General features: G+C 35.9%; 1 protein-coding gene across 1 annotated transcript in view; it reads right to left on the minus strand.

Moving 5' to 3' along the window:
- The window catches only part of LOC139696957 (serine protease snk-like), a 24,409-nt gene extending 2,176 nt beyond the window's left edge, over positions 1–22,233 (minus strand). Inside the window, exons 1-9 of the mRNA XM_071595862.1 lie at positions 22,050–22,233; positions 17,757–17,849; positions 14,212–14,378; positions 13,735–13,900; positions 11,248–11,408; positions 9,594–9,706; positions 7,087–7,175; positions 5,284–5,502; positions 2,692–2,858 (exon numbers count right to left, since the gene is read on the minus strand). Of these exons, the coding sequence (XP_071451963.1) occupies positions 2,692–2,858; positions 5,284–5,502; positions 7,087–7,175; positions 9,594–9,706; positions 11,248–11,408; positions 13,735–13,900; positions 14,212–14,378; positions 17,757–17,849; positions 22,050–22,137 (1,263 nt within the window). The 5' untranslated portion in view covers positions 22,138–22,233. The remainder of the gene's footprint in view (positions 1–2,691; positions 2,859–5,283; positions 5,503–7,086; positions 7,176–9,593; positions 9,707–11,247; positions 11,409–13,734; positions 13,901–14,211; positions 14,379–17,756; positions 17,850–22,049) is intronic.
- Positions 22,234–22,459: the final 226 nt, after the last annotated feature.

Here is a 22,459-nt window from a genome sequence, read left to right on the forward strand (position 1 = left end):
TTATAACATTTTGCCCCCCAGATAAATTTTAAAAGCATGTTTATTTTAATTGCACTAATATATTTACTGAAGCACAGCCTGAAGTAGATAATTTTTAGCCTTCAGGAACTCAAAAATTGTGTTATTTCATTGTATTAAAGACATAAATATTCCCCAAGTGGAGGGGGGTATGACTCCTTAGCCCTTCCCTTTAGATCTGCCCCTGGCAAGTGGAAGGGGACAGTTCCCTTCCTTGTATCAACTGTGGTTTCCACGAATATCTGGTTCCCAAAAAATCTCATAACTTGATTTAGTCAGTAGCCCAGTGATCAAAACATTGGACTATTGCAATTTACAAGTTGCCTTTACACTGGCCAGAAACATTTTAATTAATCCTGGAGAGAGACTTTCATGTGATGTGAACAATCTAGCCAGGAAGTGTTATTCCAGGCATTCCCTCCCGAGAGAGCCCAGTCAGAGTTGATGCCCTTTGATCCTTTACAGGGAACCTCTATATGTAATACAACTTTGCTTGAAGTTTATGTTCATTGTCAAATTCATCTGGAATACAACCAAAATGCTGGGGGTAAATTTTTGTTTTGCCCATATATTATGGGCAATAAAGTGCTCAGGCTTCATGATGGGAATTGAGCTGAGTTAAGGTTCACAGAACAAAAGGAAATGTATTTCATGTCTCCTGAAAAAATTGCAAAGAAAAACGTGCATAATAAGGGAAGTCAATTCATCAAAAAGGTGATGACAGCAGAGAAGGGTTCCAGAATTGGCATTGTGAAAGCATTTTGTAGTAAAAAGTTGCCATATTTTGAGATATTTTATATCAAGCAGTGAAAATTTGATGTGCAATTGGCTAATTTTAATAACAGTTATATTCATTTAATAGATTTAATGATGAATGCTTGTTTTTGGTCTTCAGTAAATACCAGACTTTTATTTAAGCCTTTATAGATTAAAAGTTTATTGGTTGTCATTTGTACATCATCGGTAATAACAAAAGTAATTTAACTATGTAATTCATTTTTCCTAGCTGATTACTTGATTTGCATCAACGAAGAACAAGCAGTTGGTTTAGCCCATATTAAAAAATGTATTACTAATAACTGAAGGCAACTGAGTTTAAGTTATTGCATATTATTCTTAAAAGTTAACCTATTCCTGTGATATTATGTCAAAAATTCCACTGAATAGCATTATTAAGTTGGTGAAATAATGGTGGATTAGTGGATCATTTGAGTTGGTTTATCCAGATTTATTTTTATTTCACCAAAAATAATGGCGTCTAAAAATTGTAATGCCCATGTTATGTACATGTGCATAATATATCTATATTTTTATTAATAATTAGATACTATAGGCTTTCTCTAACACCTCTGATTTGATTTTGTAGACCAAGCAGCAGTTCCTTACTACCTCTACATACCCTGTTGGCAATTATCCTGAATGTGTTTTTCAAATTCATTCCATTGAAAATACTAATTTTGGATAATCTTAGGATATAGCTGTCATCTGAAAGGATATGGCTTTAAAGGAATGATTTCAGAAGCATTGCAGCACCTCCAACAAAAGCATGATATTGGTGTCTCCTTACAGTAAGAGCATTTGGTGCGGAATTTTTTAACTGAAATTTCATTCCTAAGTAGAGTAACGGAGCTATTCACCGAAACTCCTAAATAAATTCTCCCATGTAGTATACATGAATAAACCTCTAGGATGCATCCACAAGTGTCAGAAGGACACTGCTACATCAATCATTATAATTTTACTTAGTAGAATCTAATATATTAGAGCCCAGAAATAACAGGTTTGCCAATGATCTTAATTGGGGGGAATTCCACCTTTCAATGCACACTTTCATAAGGTTGAGCACTCATTGGGAGTTTATGGAATTATATAAATTAAGGTAAATATTGATGCTGAAATTATTTTACAAATAATTATTAGTGTTTTATCAATGAATTGTGATATAAGCAAAAATCATTTATTGGGATATGTGCTTATGTCATTTACTTGCCTTTCTCAGTTTAGGCAAAAGAGTTGTTAATTAATTAAGTGATCCATTTAATTTTCCAAGATTTTATATTGTGACAACATGGGATGTTTAAAGGACTAACTATGTTCTTTTGAGTGAATTCATATATCCATTTTCTTGTCACAACCCACTTAGAACTTATGGCTGAACGTTCCCTGATTGGATTAAAATGAATGAAGATGGCAGCCCTCTTTCATTCATTTTTGACCCTCCAGCGTGAAAACCTCATCAAGCTCTGTAGCTTATAATTCTATCAAAGGCAGTGAAATTATGTAAGTGAATCGCAGACTATTTGCTGTGATATGCTCCCAAAAGGAAACCTATTCGGTACCTATTCCTTAGAACTATCTACTTTTCTTCTTTTTTGTAGAAAAACAATTGGAACATCTGCTGAAGAGAAAATGTTCATTTTGGCATTCCTAAATGATATGACATTTCTTGAGAATTTGGGAAAGGAAGGGAGAAGGAAACTTTTGCTTTTGTGACAATGTTTGCCTGTTGCTTTTATATACCCCAGCTCAGATGTAACTTTAGAAAACCATATAAAGTAGCTCACACAGAGGCATAATAAACTTATTAATAATTTTGAATGAACTAGCACTTGTCAAAATGTAGTCAGAAAATGGAAATGAAAAAGGAAAGATAACACGCTATGTATTCCTTACTTGGCAAGTATCCTTTCCCCCACGTAGTTCTCCAGCACACAACATTGATCTTGTGATTCCTTGAGGAAGCTTGTTACTCTTCCGGTCATCAAGATATAGATCATTGCAGGTATTTGCTTCAATAATCCTGAGAGACACCTTTAGCAATACATCACTTGGGTCCTCGGCTGGAAATGCATATAATGAAGAGAAGAAGAACAATTAGTCCCTTTTAACTTTCACCTTAGTAACATTAATAAAAATTATAGATCATTTGAGTGAATGCACGTAGCACACGAGTATTTTTAATATTCAAACTAGAAGTAAAGGTAATCATGCTGGGAGAGTTGACAGCAATGGCACCAATCAAATATGGTTACAGTCTCATCATGTAAATATGGTTTAACATTGTTTAGTTAGAGTTTTATTTTGTATACAAATTTTCAGAAATGGAAGCTTGCCTAGTGATGGAAATAAATATCTCAAGAGAAGTATCCAACTCTGATTTTGGGCACTTGAAAGGGAATCGACTTATTGGAGAGACTCTTGAATTAAATTAGATTTTGATAAGTGTGAATAAGTGCCGATTCTCTATTTGCTGAAGGGCTTTTGAACATTATAGCAGATGATTGATCATTTTCTATTATTTTTAACTGGTGCATTGCCAGAATAATAGTATTTCACCAACAAAAATGTTTTTAGCTTCATATTAAATGTAGTTAAAGAGTTGTATTAGTCTGATATGTTGTTGATGATGAATGGTAATGAATGTTTGAGGTACAGGTAAAGATTTAAAAGTGGTGAGGAATAAATAGTACATCCTGTGGATCAATTACATAAAGAATCTCTCAATGATAGGTACTATCTAGTCCATCTGAATGTTATGGGAAAAGTATTTGCACTTTTCCACAGATTTATAGTAACGTACAACACATTTCAGTTCATCCAACCACCTTCAGGTACAAGACAAGATTCCACATGTGGTACATCATATTTATATCTGTGTGAGGAAAGGGTGAGAGGGAAGAAAAGAGTGAGGAGTAAGGTAGGGAAACACTTAGTTCCTCCACATACGCCCCAGGCCTCGACTTACAAAGTCATCATCTTTGCCTGACGAAACCTAGGTCACAAATAACTAATTATATGTGGAAGAACAAAGCATCCTCCTTTCTGATATGAATCGCTTCCACAAAGTGATGCCTCAAACCATTCTATTGTGGTCATTATTTGAGAATTTTTCTCGTAATGACAAACTTCCACTACGTCTCGCCTGAATCTGTTGAATACATCTGAATTTTGTTAGCACTTTTGCTTATATTCAAGCAGTATTAAATCAGAGATGGTCACTGGGGTTGGAATGTTGTGTAGCAAAGAGTAAGTGTAGGCGGTGAGGAATAGAAGGTATTAAAGGAAGGATCAAAGAGAATTGGGAGTGAAAAAGGAAACTGATATCCATTTAATTGTCAATATCTTCTTTAATGGGCAAAGAGCGATTACCAATGGCTACCGTACAGATAATGGGGAATTAAGGTGGCAGGAGGAAGTAGTTGAGGTAGAAGAGGCTACACAGTGAGGTTGGATTATAGGCATGAGGAGTCTACATTCATTCAGAGGACAATGAGGCTCAGGTGTGTTGTTGGATTTTAAGATGTGGATTTTCAGATTTAAATGTACTTGATAATTATGTTCGGGAGGACCCTTTAAAGAATTGCAAGTCTGTGGGAGATACAGAGAGGTTGGTTTCTATGAAATGTTTGGGAATGCTGGATTTATTTAGTTCTATTCTATTTGAAGTGTGATAAATGTTCCTTAAATCTAATGAGGAGTGGGTGTTTTGTTTGTCCATCATATATTTTGTTGCAGAGTATTTGGCATTGAATTTGAAATATACCATATGTCTGAAGGATAGAGGTATCAACTTTAACATGGGATTGCAGATTTTCAATCTGAATTTGTTCAAGAGAGAAATTGATATGTCATGTTGTTTAAAATAGAGGCAAGGCCATAGGTTAAATGGGTAAAAAGGATGTTAAATGTATTTTTTATTAGAAATTAGAGGAAGGATAGTGGTGGGCTTTATAGTTTTTTAATTGATGTTTGCAGAGGATTCAGTATATCAAAATGGTGATGTAACCCCCGAGTGATGAAGATGGGTTCACAGGGAAATAAAAATACAAAGGATGGAATTCTGGTTTTGCAATGGTTTAAGGAAGAAGTATCGGAATAGGATGGTTTTCTAATTTCTTTGAAATACAACATATTGTAGTGGTTCTGTTTTATTATAATGTCTAGGAAGGCTTTTCTAGTTATTGGATTCTGTTTCTATGATCAAGGAAATGCATGAAGAAACATTATTGAGGTCAATAATGAAATCATGTATGTATGTTGGCTGCAGAAGGTAGTTGAGTTAAAAACATTTGATGTGGTTGAGTAGGATGTAAAATATTTTTGTAGCCATAGCTAGGGGACTGTGAAGTATATTATTTGGTGATAGTGTGCAGTTATGTTTTGATTAATTGTCTATTAAGAGGCTTGAATATCTTTCTTGAAGCTCAATATTTTCAAAATACTTACGTTTGTAGATGATCTAATGTTAATTAATAGTATTCTCACCAAAATCAATCCTTCCCCATCCAGTAGCAGTTGCTGAGTTTGCATTAAATGTTGGCTTGTTGTACAGGCAAGCAGGTCGCACTAGGCGAGTAAATTTCCTGATGGGCTTCTCCAGCTTCAAGAGGGCAATGTCATTGTATTTTGCTGGTGGGCGGTAGTTGGGATGCTTGATTACTCTTGAGATTTTGTAATCACCACTGCTCTCAGACTCCCTATTGCCTTAATGAATGAGATGAATCAAAGGTTATCTATCATAAATGGCAATGATATCGTTTGTAGGTACATCCTGTAAAAAGGAACAGCTTCACAAAAGGTGAACTATGAAATTACCTACATGGAGAGATTCATCCATGTTTAAATTCAATCTGTTCTCTTCCTAATGACTGAAAATAGTGAATACTGATCTTTAAATGAACTTGAGAAAGCAAAGCAATCAGTAATCTTTCACTATGAGATTAAACTGTAAAACTCTAAAAGGTGAAGAGTGTGTTACTTTTAAAAGTTTTCAGGTAGTTAATCCTCTAATGAAAACATATTTGATGCTAAACCAGAAAAAAACATTAAAATTATCATTTTGATAAAAATGAAATGATATTTTGATTAAAAAGCTATGTTATTGAAAAAACTAACAGATACAGGCAATACAAATTTCTAAAATATGTGGAATGGGAAAATGGAATATTCAAATAACATTTTGATCCTATCTAGACTCCCTGCTAGGGTTGAATGAAATGGACCAAAAGAGTGAATCTTAGAACTGATACTTAAATTAACTATTTTACTGTTATTTCAGTATAATCCATTATCATTGACAAATATCATTGGGACTGAGGTACTGAACCCAAATTATTTGTGCCTGTGAAAAAATTAGTACATGCCTTTGACAGAGCCAGCTAGGATGCAGTAATTACCTAGCCTCTCAAAAATTCACTCACTCCCAGACCAACGTTGTAAGCACATCATGAAGGTTTGTGCTTGCTTACCAAACTTCCATTGTCTTCATTTCATTTATTTCCCCCAGTGCTTTTCCTGTTTCATCCTTTTTCTTATTCTCTGTGTTTCCTCCTCATTCTTACCTGTGTGTTTCATTCTCCTTCCCTGATCTCTCTTCTTTGTTTTCCTATCCCCTTTCATCTTTTTTGTGTATCTGTCAACCTCCCTGCCATTATTCCTTCCTTCCTCTCACCTTGATAGTATTTTTTCAAGGGCTTGTCAAGGATCTTCAAATAATTTATTGAGAAACATTTGTGACTGGCAGCAGATCAGTGCACTACGTGGTATCAAATCAATCAGATTATCATGAGGAACATGATTGATATTTTTTTTACAATCACTGTTTAACGGAGGAAAGTTATAACCATAGTTTTGAAATGTCCTCTTGGGAATCATCGAGGCAACTCCTCCCTGGACGACCCTGTGCCCCAGAAGATCCAAGTTAATTGCTATGAACAGCCACCAATGTGAAAACCAACAAGCAACAAACCAAGGGCAACAACCCTTCCCATTTTTTCGCGACCATGGCTTGGTCTTGTGATTGAAGATGACTCTTCATATAGAGTACTCGTTCACTTCCTCATGAAACTTTCAATAAATATCACAAAGTACGTATTAAGCACTGATTGGCATATACATCTGAGAAAAGAGTACACAATGGCAACATTGGGTTTGACCTCACATTCTGAGAAAAACATCCCCACCTCCCTGCAGTGGAGCCCTACCGATTGGCTGTGAGGACACACAATGAGCCAATTCCAAAGATATTTGAAAATGATAATAGATACATATTTTGCTGGCTAAGCTCACCGACATATCCAGGTGGATGAAAAAGTGCTCCACTTTCACTGCCTCTTCTCAGATTCAATTCACCAAGCCTGACGACAGCAGGTTCACCCCTGAAATTATCATGCCAGGTTGTAGTTTATGCTGGATATCTAGTTAAACACAATACATGCAAACATACACTAGTAAAAGTAATTAGTGGGGTGGCTATCTACAATTGAGGTAATTTTCACCATTACGAATTGGTGGGTAATTAGGTAGTGGAAGCATTTTTTGGGAAGGGTGGATAGAAACCTAGTGTTGGCATTAGCCTACTCTCAAGAAAACAAACTGTAGGCATGCAGTAAACTTAAAATTTAAACAATGATGTGGAGAGAGTAAGTGTCTTATACAAGTAATAATAATATTCTAACAATATAGTTATTTTCAGCAGACTACACACAGGAAAAATGCAGGCATCAGATTCTTGAGAATAAAAAGAGTCGGGTTATTATCACTAAATTAAAATTATGAAAAATAAATGCAGAAGAATAATAGAAAGTAAAACGATTCCACATGCATGTGATAACTTTTTGTTGTTGTCAGTGAAAAATTGATCGAGGGCATGGCAACAATATTATTTAAAATAATCAATAAAAAATATTTAACTTTGAAATTTGGCATAGATTTTGTGACTGTAATGCATTCAGAAAGAGTAGCACAATTTAGTTTAGAATGTTGATCAATTAAGGAAAATTGATAGCATCTCCAAGTTATCTATATGGTATAAAGGAAATAACCTGATCATGAATTTAAGAATAAGAATTTATCATTTTCTTCTTTTTGGTAGGCTAAGGATAACAATAAGATAAAGGAAAGTAAATGTTATTCTTAGATGCTACTTGAGATAGCTGTTGAATCAGAAGCACTTTTCTTGAAAATATATTATACCTGTCAATTACATTGACACTGCGTCAGGAAGACAAATATGCAATGTGTTTTCACACTTCTCTGCAACCTTCACTTTTTTTATGAAAGTGGAGAATTTTTTGTTGTATTTTAATTGATAATAGATAAAGTATGTATGAAAGTGGTGCATTATATATCACCAATGGTACTGGACATCTTATGAAAACATGTGAGGCCATGGACTCCTCTCAGATGGCAAAAGGAGGAGAATGGATAGGTGATCAAAGGGTGATTAAAAGTAGAAAGAAATCATTCCAATGAGTGAAAATAGGGAAATGATAGAGAAGCCACTTGAGGTAGGAGGTGGAGGATGCTAATCACTCAATACGAAATATCCTATGGATGCAAAATGGGTATCCACAGTGTACACCACACTTCCAATCCTTGTATATGTTGAAAGAAGACACTTTGCTTTTCCACATAGGAGTATTTTTACTACGGCCTAGGTTTCGTCACAGTGTAACATCTTCAGGTAGGTCCTACCTGAAGATGTAATGCTGTGACAAAGCCTAGGTTGTAACAAAAATACTCTCTGTGAAAAAGCAGAGTGTCTTCTTTCATCATGGATTTCCACCATGTTACATCTGAAACTGTGATATTTATCCGTGTGTGTGATGGATAGGTATTCCCTGCCAGATTAATGATAAAATGTAGCCGAAACAAACTTTCATTATAACATTTTGATAACTGGAATTTACTCAGCATATTTTATTCCATTCATATTTCTGCTTAAATATGCTGATCTCATACATCTTCATATTTTGACAAGCTTGGCTATGTTGAGGATATTCACATTACAAATGACCTCTCCTTCACCAGAAGCACATAAATACTGATGTATAATGTGTATCAAATAGTTATTTTTCTAGCACCATGTTTTACTCTGTAGATCCATATGTTTATCTATGTACCAATAGATGGATTTTATGGAGATTACTTGAATAAGCTTTGTATAAAATCCATGCATGGTTGGTACAATGGGCATCCACGTCGGATTTATATCGTATGAATGTACTGAATATATATAATGGATGAACTTGGGCTGTATACCTAGCTCTACACTTCGAATAAATAATCACAACAAGGAAGTTCGAATAAATAATCACAACAAGGAAGTTGTGATTATTTATTCGAACTTCGTCTTGAAGATTTTTCATAAAATAGACTATTTTGAATTACAAACTAACTTCTTCTGGATGGTAAACATCAGGGTTTGGCAACGATTCATGGTGAAGTAATGGTAACTGGAGACCATTGATTTGCAATGCCTGATAATGAATTTAAAAAATTGAAAGATTTATGTGATTTTTTAATGTTTAATCAGTTACCTGAGAAACATTTCTTATGATTGTCTGATAAATGAAATTTATCAGTAACAAACTACCTAGCAACAAAAAAAGGCCTCAGTCTGATGTGTATGCATATATTTTAAATGATTTTTATTTAAATGATTCTGGAGGATGATTATATGCCATAAAATTAGTAAATTTTGATGTCTGGAGGAACTTTTAAAATTACATATGCATTTGAAGTTACTTTTGATTTTACGAGACTACTCAAATGAGGAAGGCAATATTACTTACTTACGTGTATGTGCACAATGAGCTGCCGTTAAAACGTATGAATCGCTAATGAGAGATCCACCGCAGTCCCAGTCATAACCTTTAGAATCCGGTCGCTGATAGCCAATGGCACTCTAAAAAGGAAGCAGTTTTCAACATTTAGTGAATCAACACATTAAGTAAATGAGATGTTATCATGAATCAATTTTAAAGTGTATCTTGATGCCATTCAGCATCTTCCATTTTAGTGCAGTGTCAGTTGCGGTTACATCAGGGAATGTTTCTTTGGAAAATATGTGATACATTAATGAGAGGGTGACCTGAATAGTTCTCAGCCTTCTATCCACTACATGGACTGTTGTTTTGATTGTGGGGTGTGATGGCAAATTCATGTTTCATCCATTATCACATATCAAGGCAGAAAGCACGTCATGTTTTCTATAAAGTACATCATGCATTGTTTGTAAGTATTGTCCGAATGCATTTTTGATCCACCGTGAGCACACACTGCACGCATCTTGCACTAAGCTTTGTCTAGTGAAATTCCTCATGCAAAATTTAATAGACACATTCTTTTCATATACAGTATTTGTAATTTCATGCTCCTTTGTGTGCTGATCTTTCAAAATTGTATCTTGCACTTTTTCTATGACTTTCGGTGTGGTTCCACTTTTCAGATATCCTTCACGTGGATCAACTTGGAGGCTTTCAAGGATACCTTGAAACTTGGTCGCCTACTTCTTCACTGTTAAAATTGAAGGGGAAGAGTCCCCATAAACATTTACAATCCTCAAAAGTATTTAAGTCAGCATTAAACTTCATTTTATGAACAATTTTGCTGCTGCACAATACTTGATTTTTTTCCATTTCTAACAATACGAGCACCACAACTCATTCTATCAACTGCCTACAGCAAAGTGCTGCATGAAATTACTTGCCAATGTACACAGCATCTACTTACAGTCATGCTAAAAATGAGAGAAAAAAATCACTCGAGTAGTGATGCAATCTATGGGCGAGGTCCAGAACTTTTCAGACCACCCTCTTGTATGATTGGACCCTTCTTAAATCTTTGACACTGTAATTAACTTGATTTTGTTGTTCTATTTTCATGTGACTTTAAAAAACCAAAGTTTTGATTATTACAAGTATTCATACATTTTGTAAGCCAAACAAAAATAGTTGAAGATAGTTTTTATAATATTTAACCCAGAGTTGTTATAGCCAAGATCATTTTGATGTAGTGTTTATGTCATGCCATGGCCATATTTTCACCAAATATCAAATTTATATTTTGTGTCCAAAATTTATGCATCAAATGATAGCTCAATTAAAGTATAAATGGGGTTTTTAAACTTTGGTAAACTGAACCAGAAAGGCTATGATTGAGCTTCATCGTAGTCATTCTTGGTTATTTTTATGATGAATGTTATGCAAAACATTCATGTGATGCACACAAGAGAAAAAAAGACTTCTGAAATTCTTTGGTGACCCCTGCAACTTTCATCAGTGTTATTGGAGAGATCCACCATAGTCTCCACTGTAACTCCTCTCTCACTGATGAAAGTGGGAGGGGCCACCAAAATATTTAGAATTTTTTCTTTTGTCTCCTTTTTTTTTGTACCACATTATTTGTGAAGATAAACTCATTATTAGAATCGAATGTATTACATACCATGTGAGGATATTCCCCAGGGTCAGTTTCCTCCCCTCCCACAATAAGATGCAGGCCTGCATCAGGGCAGTTCGCAACATTAAGTGATACAGGGTCTGGCTCTAGAACCAGTGGCAACCCTTCTATACGGTCTGTAACCAATTCACTGTACTCCTCACATTCTGAAAGTAAAACATGAAAATATCATAACATGTAAAACTATTGTAGATCTCATACACAAAAAAAAATATTTTGGCTAAAGAAAACTATTTTTACAATTCCATCCTCTTTGGTTTAAGGTCATTTATAGTTTTCCAATGCTTTAAAACCCCATGTACAACCTTATTATACTAGAATTTGACTACAAATAACCATGCAGTATATGGATGTTGTGGGTCATGGTAGTTTAGGGGTAGAGCATTAGACTATTCTCTGGAGGGCTCAGGTTAAATTCCCAGGCAAGCCTTACTGGGCACCTGCAGCTCCACCCAAGATATGTGATTTTTTGGGTGCCAGATCTTTCTAGGAAACCATTACTGGCAGAGGAAAAGGAACTGACCCCCATACGCTGATGTTTGAATTTCACATGCTGTCATGCTTAGTACTGGGTGAATTCCACCATCACCAATAATAATGACCAGTCTGTGGTACTTGAAAAAATCCAGGCCAGTATTTTGTATATTAACGTGGAGGTTCATTTTGTGAAGTGTTAAGAAGTAAATATGATCAGGAATAGGAAAGTGAGCAGAAATGGAGAAATATCATGAAAAGAAGAAACTTAATGGCAGATCCCAAAGAGAAGAAACTTGTAGGCAAGAAGAGGCATGTAATTCATTCGGAGAAGTAAACTGCATTGAGCCAATTTTAGGATTGTCGACCAATAATGGAGGTGATTTCAGGGGATTTCGCAGTGCATGGAAGTTATTCAAAAAATTATGCCTTCTTGTGATGTAATACAGGTAATGTAATTCATTTTTGTGGTAGGTATGGAGGAGTCCTCCACTTGATTGTAAACCATTACCAATACAGGTGGATAGAGATTGCTAAAAAGATCGTCTAGTGGGCTGCCTACTCTTTCACCATTTTAGTACCTGATAAATTTTACTGCATACACATTTACAATCTACTTCCATAACAAGGGGAAACCCTATTCCAATCATCATCTATTCACAGAATGATTCTTCTTTTCAATAGGCTTAGTGTAGACCATAGCAAATTTCAATGATCCTCTGTGATGTTTCAAATATTTCAGCATGTCCATTGAAACCCTTGACCATGAATGAATAGACATTATGTAATGTCTGGGCTGCTTTAACTATCTGATCCAAAGGAGTCAGCTGGCAGGAAAGTTGATTTGGGAGCTGGCTCAAACTAATCCTATGACTAATGACCTTCGATCATGATGATCCAGTAAATGGTATTAAACTGAGGAAAGTATCTTGTCTGCTTATAACTTGGAGAATATTCCTTATCCTGTACATTAAAATTTATCAGGGTAAAATGAAAAGTTACAATCCAATGCTTTCATGCCTGTGGTGGAAATCATAGGAGGACAAATCAACAAAGTCAGCATAATTACTAAATATTTTAAGAGTAGGCATGCTCACTCTAAAGTTCAATAAATTATTCATATTTCAATTAACATTATCTAGACCAGGAATATAAAATTAAAAATTATATGGTACCCTTGTAGGAAGTGAATCCCTTGAAACCTCTGCCCAATATCTATATCCTTTCCCTTGTGTAAACCTCCTCCTATATGATCTTATGTTGAGGAATCCAGCTACAGTGAGTCTTTTTACTATTTCCCTGTTGAACTGAAATGCAATGCTCCTTAGAAGGAGCCAAACAGCATATCTATATTGGCAAAGAAGTGATAATTAGCAGAAATGGAATGAGGAGCAACCATAGAATGAAGAAGATAAAGTAGACATGCTACTAAAAAGTGAAATACTCTAAAGGATGGTTATAGCCTCTCTGGGCACCTGGGAGGAAGAGGGAAACTAGTTGGGCCACATCCTGAGGCACAAATTTATATTTATAGTCAAAGATGTCAGGGTCTGGAATTCTGTCATTCTAGGAAATACAACTTGGTCTTCCATATCAAATTTTTCTCCATTCTCCTCCTCATAATTAATCAGGGTTTCAATTTCTGAATGTTTTACACAATGATTTTGCAATGCAGTGAGACCCAGGTCATAGCTAATACACTGCATGATGAGTACCTAGTTAGTTAATCTCCACACAACAGTTTACTGAACACTGCCATTGAGGGTAACATAGAAACAAAGAGGACTTGTGATAGAAAATTTCAGTACAAGGAGGTCTGAGGAGATGAAAATGGCAGGTAATGGGATAACATGGCGCTGTCACAAGGAAACCTCGGGTTTGATAACCCATGATGACACATCCCCTCTCCATTTTTGACAATACACAAGTATATGTTCCCAATTCAGTCTTTGACATGCGCAACATGCATGCCACTATACTCATTTGAATAGCACTTACTTCTCTCACTTATCCTTCTTTTGGGTCTTGATGTTCCACCAGTAAAATGGGTCAGTGGAGGCTTTGATGAACTACCTTGACCAGTGGGTCTCTTGTTGAAGTCAGGCCAATTGTAGGGGTTATTAGTTGCAAGGTTTTGACCACCAGGCTTGTTAGGATTTGGTCTCTGGAATAGAATTATAATCAAGATATTATTTTTGCCTCTGAATATTTACTCTGAATCACAATTTCTGCCCCTGTGAACCACTTTTGGTATTTGATACCAAACTGTATCCAATTCTCTATCTGAAAAACATTGATCTAGTCAGTGAATATAATTTTGTCAAATAAGTGATCAATATATTTCCTGTAAAATAGTTATCATTTCCTTCTGGTGCCTTGCAATAATTACTCCTATCACGATTTTAATGAATATATGCCAAAAGGTTTGGGCATAAAAAATATTACAGAATCCATGAATTATAAACTGGAGCATACTGTTGGGCGTACACCTTCCCTTCTGCAGCAAACAATGGGAGTATCTCGTATGAAACTGCATATTTTCGGCTGTAATCCCTGGGTCAGTAATGTCATCGCACTCTGGCATTGTCGAAATGGTTTGCAGATTCCAGGGTCACGTGATGGTAAGGTACAACGGTCACCCACTGAAAGTATCGAAAATGAACTCTTGTAGTTGAAATGAAATATATTAACGAGGCACATACAGTCATGAAATTCAACAAACACAAGCAGAACATGGATTGATAAGTGAACAAAATATTCTTTTTAGTACTTCAAATGGGCATCATAAAATTACATTTACGAGGGTCATCCGGAAAGTAGTACCCGTTCGTGAAATAAAGACACAAAAGTAAATATTAACAAACATAAAAAATTTTATTTGAAAGAGGATACTTTAAACTACTTCTCAACATAATCTCCAAGCAAATTAAGGCATTTGTCATAACGTGTGACAAGTTTCTGTATTCCTGCTGCATAGTCCTTCGCCGCCAGCTCATTGAGATACGCGAGGGACCCATCTTGCACAAATTTTTGCATAATGCAGATGGTGTTTAACAATTTCATGAACAATTGTTCGAGAAACATTGGGAAAATGCTCACAGATGTCATCAATTGTGACGCGCCGATCGTTCCTCACGAATTCGTCAACTGAGCTCACCAGTTGGTCTGTAATGACAGACGGTCTCTCCGAACGCTCATCGTCGTGTGTGTTCCCCCTCCCCATGTTGAAGTTGCGACACCACCGCCGAACAGACGACTCGTCCATTACATTGTCTCCATACACCTCCTTTAATTGGCGATGAATATCACATGGGCGAACGTTTCTTGCATTGAGGAATTTAATCACTGCCCTCACTTCACAACTGGCGGCGTTCTCAATTTTTTTAAACATTGTAAACAATCACAGAAACAACACAGGCAATGCTAGCGTCACGCAACTTGGCTCAGAGAAGGCAGACAAGCCACTGAAGCTATCTGACCTCGTCCAGCGGCTACTCGCGTCGTCAGCACTTCATGCGGCACGAACGGGTACTACTTTCCGGATGACCCTCGTACTTAAAATGTGTACTCTTAATGCCACCAAAGTGATCAACAGAAGCATTACCCCTGTCAACAGTCAACCTTAATTTATGATAAGGGCAAATATTCACACACAAACAATACCAGTCCATGAATTGAACTGGGTTATCAAATAACTTGAAAATATTTTTTCAGCAGGCCCTAAATTTATTCTTTTTGACAATTCTCCATGCAACGTAACATAATTTTCTTATATCACTTAGTAATAATGAATGAAGTTATTATTTAAGTAAACAAATTTTGAGGAGAGAGCAGAGTGTTTGAGTAACTCACCCATCACAGAACTATCATAAAGCGACTTCTATATACATACATACTTTCACCATCATAGTGACAGAGACTACTCTTCTCAGAGACTAATGGTGACAGAGACTAATTGGTGTTCACCAACCAACAGTGCCTGAGGTGTGACAGACACACCCAACCAACCAGTGAACACAGTATTGTCCAAAATGATACATACTACCAAAATTTGCTATCACTGTCCAAATTTGTGAAAAAATTAGCCTTTTTTTAAATTTTCTGCACAAAAAGACAAACATAGGAATGCAAATGTCAGGCACCATAAAATGCATATTTTCAGGGCCAATTATCTCTGTAATGTTTTTACATAGTTGTATATGCCATCGTCATCTCTGAAAAAAATAGGTTTATTACTAAATAACTATGGTGATTTTAGTAATAAGTTATCAGTAAGAATTCTATGAAAATTAATATCATTCTTTTTTTGCTTTTAGGGTTTGAACACAATTTTTCAGCAAGCAGCCTGAAGAAGAGTACCAAATCCTGAGATAACTATGGAATGAAAAAGTTAACTGCAAAATCTTCAAACACTTCTTCGGGAAGGGATACCAGTAGAAAGTGTTACTGCACTGAGGTGAGTGTCACAACCTAATTTTATGATTGAGAGATATTTTAGGATAATACTAGGAGGAAATCCATTATAAACAAAAGAAGAATCAAAAAGACTCTCACTGGAAAGAAATTAATTCTTTCCTGAGGAAATGCAGTCTTTTTGATTCTTCCTTCATTTACATTTCTGGTTAACGAATATAATTAACAAATACTCATTGTTTGATTAAATAGGATGAAAACTTGTTACATTCCAGTATGATGGTCCACCCATCAAACTCATTTTCTTGTCATGAAAAGTGCATAGACCCTTCAAATTATTCGCAATTTGACACTCACCCATTCTCACCCTACATGACTGAGGGAGACCTGGTTGTGGATGTATTAGGTAGATACTATTCAACAAATTGTGTCGCACTGGCTGTTAATTCATATAGAGTAACTTGCCATCCCATTGCTTGTGTAAGTTTTTAATGCCAGAGAGAGCAGTAGTGTAGCAGTCTAGATAGAAGTTTGATGATCATAGGAACAAACAATTAATACTACTTCACTTCTAAAACCAACCTATTACAGTATTAAATACAATGATACACCACACTACAGTAAAAAATGTGTTGCCTCTAAATTCTAGATCCTTCCTCTTTAATATTCACATTGTACTGTGTACACACACATATGGAGGTCAATCACCCAAAAGAAATAATTGTGCAGTAATTCAGTAATGCAGTAATTAATAATTGTGCAGATCATAAATTATGCTGTTATAGCAGGTTACAACTGCTATATATGCTGTTTATAATAAGTTGGTTATATATTCACATTTTTTAATGAATGGCAAGGAAAGGATGAGCACATTGATATTAGAAGTTCCAAATTTTAGCCGACCAAACCATATAATAAGTAGTGTTGAACATTTAAAAACTTTCAGTAACTATCTTATTTTTGATGATATGACAATATAAGCTATGTTTCAATATTCTAATGCACGCTAATGAGGGAAGAATAAATTAGTGAAAGAATGCATCTCCATTATTATTTCAATTTTAAAAATAGGATGCTATTGAGTGTACCTCTTCTTTATGCACTGTCAGTGAGGGACACACTTGCGAGTTCATAATTGATTCCCATTGCCATTGAAATATTTCTCATGAGGAAATATTCAAAATTATATAATGATGATAATGTGGATTTCTCTAAATGAGTAGCTTATAGTAGCTTGTATGTGAGAAACTCAATTAGAATATTGGAAATCAACGATCCATTAAGGAATGTATCCAGTATTTACTTAGTCAAGTTATAATCAAAGTAAATTTTGCCTTTTCATACTCTTTCATGGATAAATTGCTCATGCAGTGTTCAAGCTTGTGTCAAGTGTTGCAGCTACCTTATTTTCCAGGGTAGGAAAATGCATGTATGAATGTATAACCCTTCTAAGTTGTTTTTCATGAAATTACACAAGTATTTGGTGTCAATTCAAAGTTAATGCATATCATCAAAAACTAGCATAAAATGTAGGATGTAAAAATTTAGGTATCCTAAAAGTGAATTAAGACAAGGTAAAATTTAATATTATTGCTACTAGTTCTCACCTGACTGCTGGGCGTTGGCGCAAACAATGAGGGTCGGTAGAAATAAAAAACCAAGAGGCCACATGTGACGACTGATCAGCCATGGGGTTCTTTCTGGTCATGAAATTGAGAAAAAGAATTGATCAGTTCAAACATTCCAATTGACATATCACTGCTCCTGACTCAAATGCAAGAGTGCATTGGGCTTTGATAAGTTTACGAGACAAGAAAAACTCTGATCAAAGTCATGATATGTTTCATTGATTCAATTTCGATGATGATTTAATAGAAGTTGAATCAATGACCATGATATCCATGTCTTAAGCAGGCTTGCATCACTTGCATAAAAATAGTCAAAATTTAATTCATTAACAGGTAGATAATAAATTCAGTGACATGAGTAAACTGAAAATTTAGGAGATTTGAAGTGGTGTTCTTGTAATTCACTCTAAAAAAGTGAATGATTGAGGCATATCACTACTTTTATTTCAAATTTTCTCATCTCAAAAACATTATGTACAATGCATTAATGCATTTCAATCAGAGAGAGAGAGAGAGAAAACAGAGAGAGTAAAAAGGAAGCAAATTGACAACTTTTGATTATTGCAAATATTATGTCTTTGAATCATACTTTAGAATTATGCATGTGAAAGAGAAGCATTCATTTATTTGCAGTTGTATTTGTGCTTATACTCTTTGGACAAAGAAAATAAACCATAGAAGTTGCACAAAATTCTTTGATACACTGACACACATTTGGACCAGTTATGCATTAATTTTCATGGTGAGCTTGAAAAATATCAAAACACAATGTTGTGTGTATTCTTCTAACTTTTTTTTAACCTTGCGTGAAGATGACAAAATTCCACCAAGTGACACATGAAAACATTGACTATTTTTTGTATAGTAAATTTCCCTTAGTATTTTTATCTTTTATTAATTTTCAATTAAGTTTTAATTTTCAAGATAAACCATTACAGTATAAATAATAATGTTTTCAGAATACCAGATCAATTGTCGCACACACACACATATATATATATATATATATATATATATATATATATATATATATATATATATATATATATATATATATATTATGTGCTCATATGTGTACACATTTATATGTATGTAAAAATATGAGTATATAAACTTCTAAAGTATATAAAATAGAATGTTAGTAAATAGATGTGGGAATACATATGGGGATTGTGGGAGTCCAGAGAGTAGAGCATTGGACTACTGACCAGAGGGCCTCGGTTTGATTCCTGGATTCAGCTCTGGGCACCCTCAGTTTAACCGAAATGGCTGAATTTTACCAGATATTCCTGTGAAACCATAGTCGGCACAGTGAAAGGAACTGGCCCCCCTACCCTCATGTGCAGCTTTGTCAGATGACCTTAATGTTATACAATGCTGGTGCAACACTTGGCAATTAGAATGAAACTTTAAAAAGTAAATCGTGATAAATTTTTGGAAAAAGAGCAATTCCCTTCCGTACGCTTGCTGCATAGGGAACACCAAAATGGAATTCACTCAATTAACACTCAATTAAATGCCTAGGCATTACCCTTACTCACGATCTCTCCTGGGTGAAATACACATGGGAGATATGTGGACAAGCTAACAAGAAATTAGGATTTATTTGAAGAGTACTGTGATGAAAAAGTAAAAAAAATGTTATCTGTCCCTGGTTAGGCCTCATTTTGAATATGCTGCTAGTATATAGGATCCTTAATAAGTTGGATTATTGGATCGCGTGCGGCATAGAGGAGCTAGATATGTAAAACGTTGTTATGATAAACTAAGGAGCGTATTCAATATATTAGAGCAGCTAGGCTGGGAACCACTTAGGGAGCAAAGGTCAACTTATGGATTGAAGCTCTTGCATAAATTGGAAGGAAGTCTCTTGAGCAGTGATGTTAAAAATGTATTATTATTCCCATCGTACTGCAGTAGGAAAGGTCATGCCAATAAAATTAGAGAGATTAAGTGTAGAACAGATGGATAAATATGTCATTTTTTTCACGAATGATAAGGGATCATAATAACAATGACAGGCCATGGTAGTGTGATATGATGGGTAAAATTAGCCTGGTGTGTATTCATCCTCTACCACACAACATGGTGATGACTGGCTGGGTACATAAATAAAAGTGTGAATTGAATGAAAAAGCAACCCTCACTTATCAAACAAAAGAGAGAAACTAACTCAATTGAGAATATTTGGTGGCACAGCCACCTATAATGGAAGGACGGATAGTCTTCTCTCTTTCCATGGGAGAGAAGCCTGTTCAGAGAAATTCAAGGAAGGCAGAAAAAATGATTGTCAGGACATCTATGAATAATATTTTGATAGCAAAGGGCAAGCAGTAAAGGCATTAATGGACGACTTACATTGTAAAATAAAAACTTTCAGTTGGAAGGGAATATTAGCAGACACTCTAAGATAGTTGTAAATAAAGGGTTGGCCAGGAATTGAAAATGAGGTGTGACTTTGAATAGTATTTAAAATTGGATTCTTGAAAAGGGATAATTAAGTGTAGGTGTTTAATAATTGGTTTGGAGTAGGAATGAAAAAAAATTGAATTCAGGAAGAAATGAGGAGAGGTATTAAAAGAAGAGATTAGTTTGATAGTGAATTCGGCGAAGATTTCAAAAGTGGATGACCATGATTTTGAATAGTGGTGTTGAAGAATATTTAATAGCAGCGCGAACATTATGCTAGTAGGTTAGGGAGTGAAATAAAAATATAAATTTTGTTTGATCTGACAAAACAATGAGAGACTTAAGGAATGGAGCAGCTACAATGAATCGTTTTCAAAAAGGAAAGGGATAAATAACGTAGTCCGTTACCAGGAGTAAGTATAAATACATTGAAGGATAAAAATAATGGGGTTTGAGCTTGAAATATAAATTCTGTGCTTATAAAGACGTGTGGAGAGGAAAAAATAATGAAATTTTTAATGGAAAATGGGCAAAGTTGATAGGAGACATTAACAGGTGGAGTGGTTACATAACAGAATAATAGGCAAGTAAGAAAGGGTGTGGACTGAAGCCTAGACTTTTTTACGGAACGAAAAAGAACAAAAATTACGAGGAACTGAATTGGTAATTGCTTGGGGAAAAGGCTGTTAGTTCTTCAAAATAATGTCATAAATCGTTAAGGTAGTACATTAATTTTCAAAGACCCAGTCGTTAAGCTACCTATACAGCCTATACAGTTTAAAAAAAGAATTAATTGTCCTACTTTTTCAGTATATTATTAGTAGTTAATGCTGCAAAATGAGTTTAGCCGCATCAAGTTACGTTGTGACTTGGTTTTCGCAAACTCGCTCAGCAAAGAACACAAAATATTATCTTGTTGCGATTTGATTAGTTGAATAAAGACAATTTTTCCAGGTTTGCCAATTATCGTAAAATTTAGTCAGTCTATGCAACATTGTTGATCTGGTGGTTAGCGCAACCATCGTCTCATGCTGTGGTCGCTTTTCCTTTAGTGGGCTTGTTTGTTGCTTTTATTTGAAATAAAACGATTTGTCTCTCCAGAAAGACGTCAAGCCACATCTAAACCTAGAAGTTAATTGACTAGGCAATGCCACCGCATTTATGTTATTTCAAATGGCAGGTTGACTTAATGCGACAGAATCGATGAGATTACAACAGTAAGAAGTAAATGTACGCAGGTGATTAAAATACATTCGTAGAGTGAAGGCATTACGACGTTACCGTGTCTTCGGCCTTGAATGAGATTCAGCGCCCGCGCTGTTGACGTCATAGCCTTCGCAGGACCCGAGCATAATACCTACACGGATCAGCTGAAACCCCACCCTCTAAGATAAAACATCGATGGATAATTATTATACTCGGTGGGCAATCTATTCATGCTTCGCATCAAAAGCCTCGTTGGGCTCGAGCCAACCAGTATCTCTGATTCACGTGAACGAAGTGATGTTATGATGCCGGATTAATTAGCAACATCATCAGTGCTATCATGAAATGGGAGGTTGATACGTTAACGCTAGGTTAACAATCGACGGTGGTCATTTTAAGAAATCGAGATTTGGCGATAGCCACGCCCAAAACTGATTTAGGACTAAGGTGACTTCCAATTACATACACAACAACACAACACGCGAGGATTTTCGTTGCTCGACTGTCGCGTGTTCCCTTCCTCCTTGACGACAACACATCGAGGGAAGATCGACATTCCGAGGAAACCCGACAAACCGGTAAAATTTATGATGAGCTTTCAGCGCCGGCTTTGACTTCCCAATATGAGGGGATGAATTTGATGGAGGAAGCACCAACCTGTACTCTCCCTTGTTCGGGACGGCAACTGAACCCTTCCGAGTCTCGCCTCGCCCCCTCGCGGCGTTCCGTCCACTCTTTCCCGCATCGTCGCTCTGGAACCAGTCGATTGGGCACCTCGTGGAGCTCCCTACTGACTTGACTCGTCTGGCCGAATCCTTGGCGTGGAGTGTGCGACCGTACCTTTCCCCCATACCTGCTAGAACACTCCGTCCTTCCCGCCTCAACCTCCCTACACCCCCCTTCTCCACACTCCCTTCTCTCTCCCCCTTCCAGACTCACCTCCTCCTTCCCTTTCCAAACCTACCTCTCGCTCTCCCCGTTCACTCATGCCCTCTCAACGCCTCATTCATACACCCCCTCTCTCCCCGGACATGTTTGAGCCATACAGGTAACCTTCTCCTCCCCCC

Source organism: Hetaerina americana, unplaced genomic scaffold, assembly GCF_022747635.1.
Source record: "Hetaerina americana unplaced genomic scaffold, ioHetAmer1.1.p SCAF_7, whole genome shotgun sequence".
Lineage (NCBI taxonomy): Eukaryota > Metazoa > Arthropoda > Insecta > Odonata > Calopterygidae > Hetaerina > Hetaerina americana.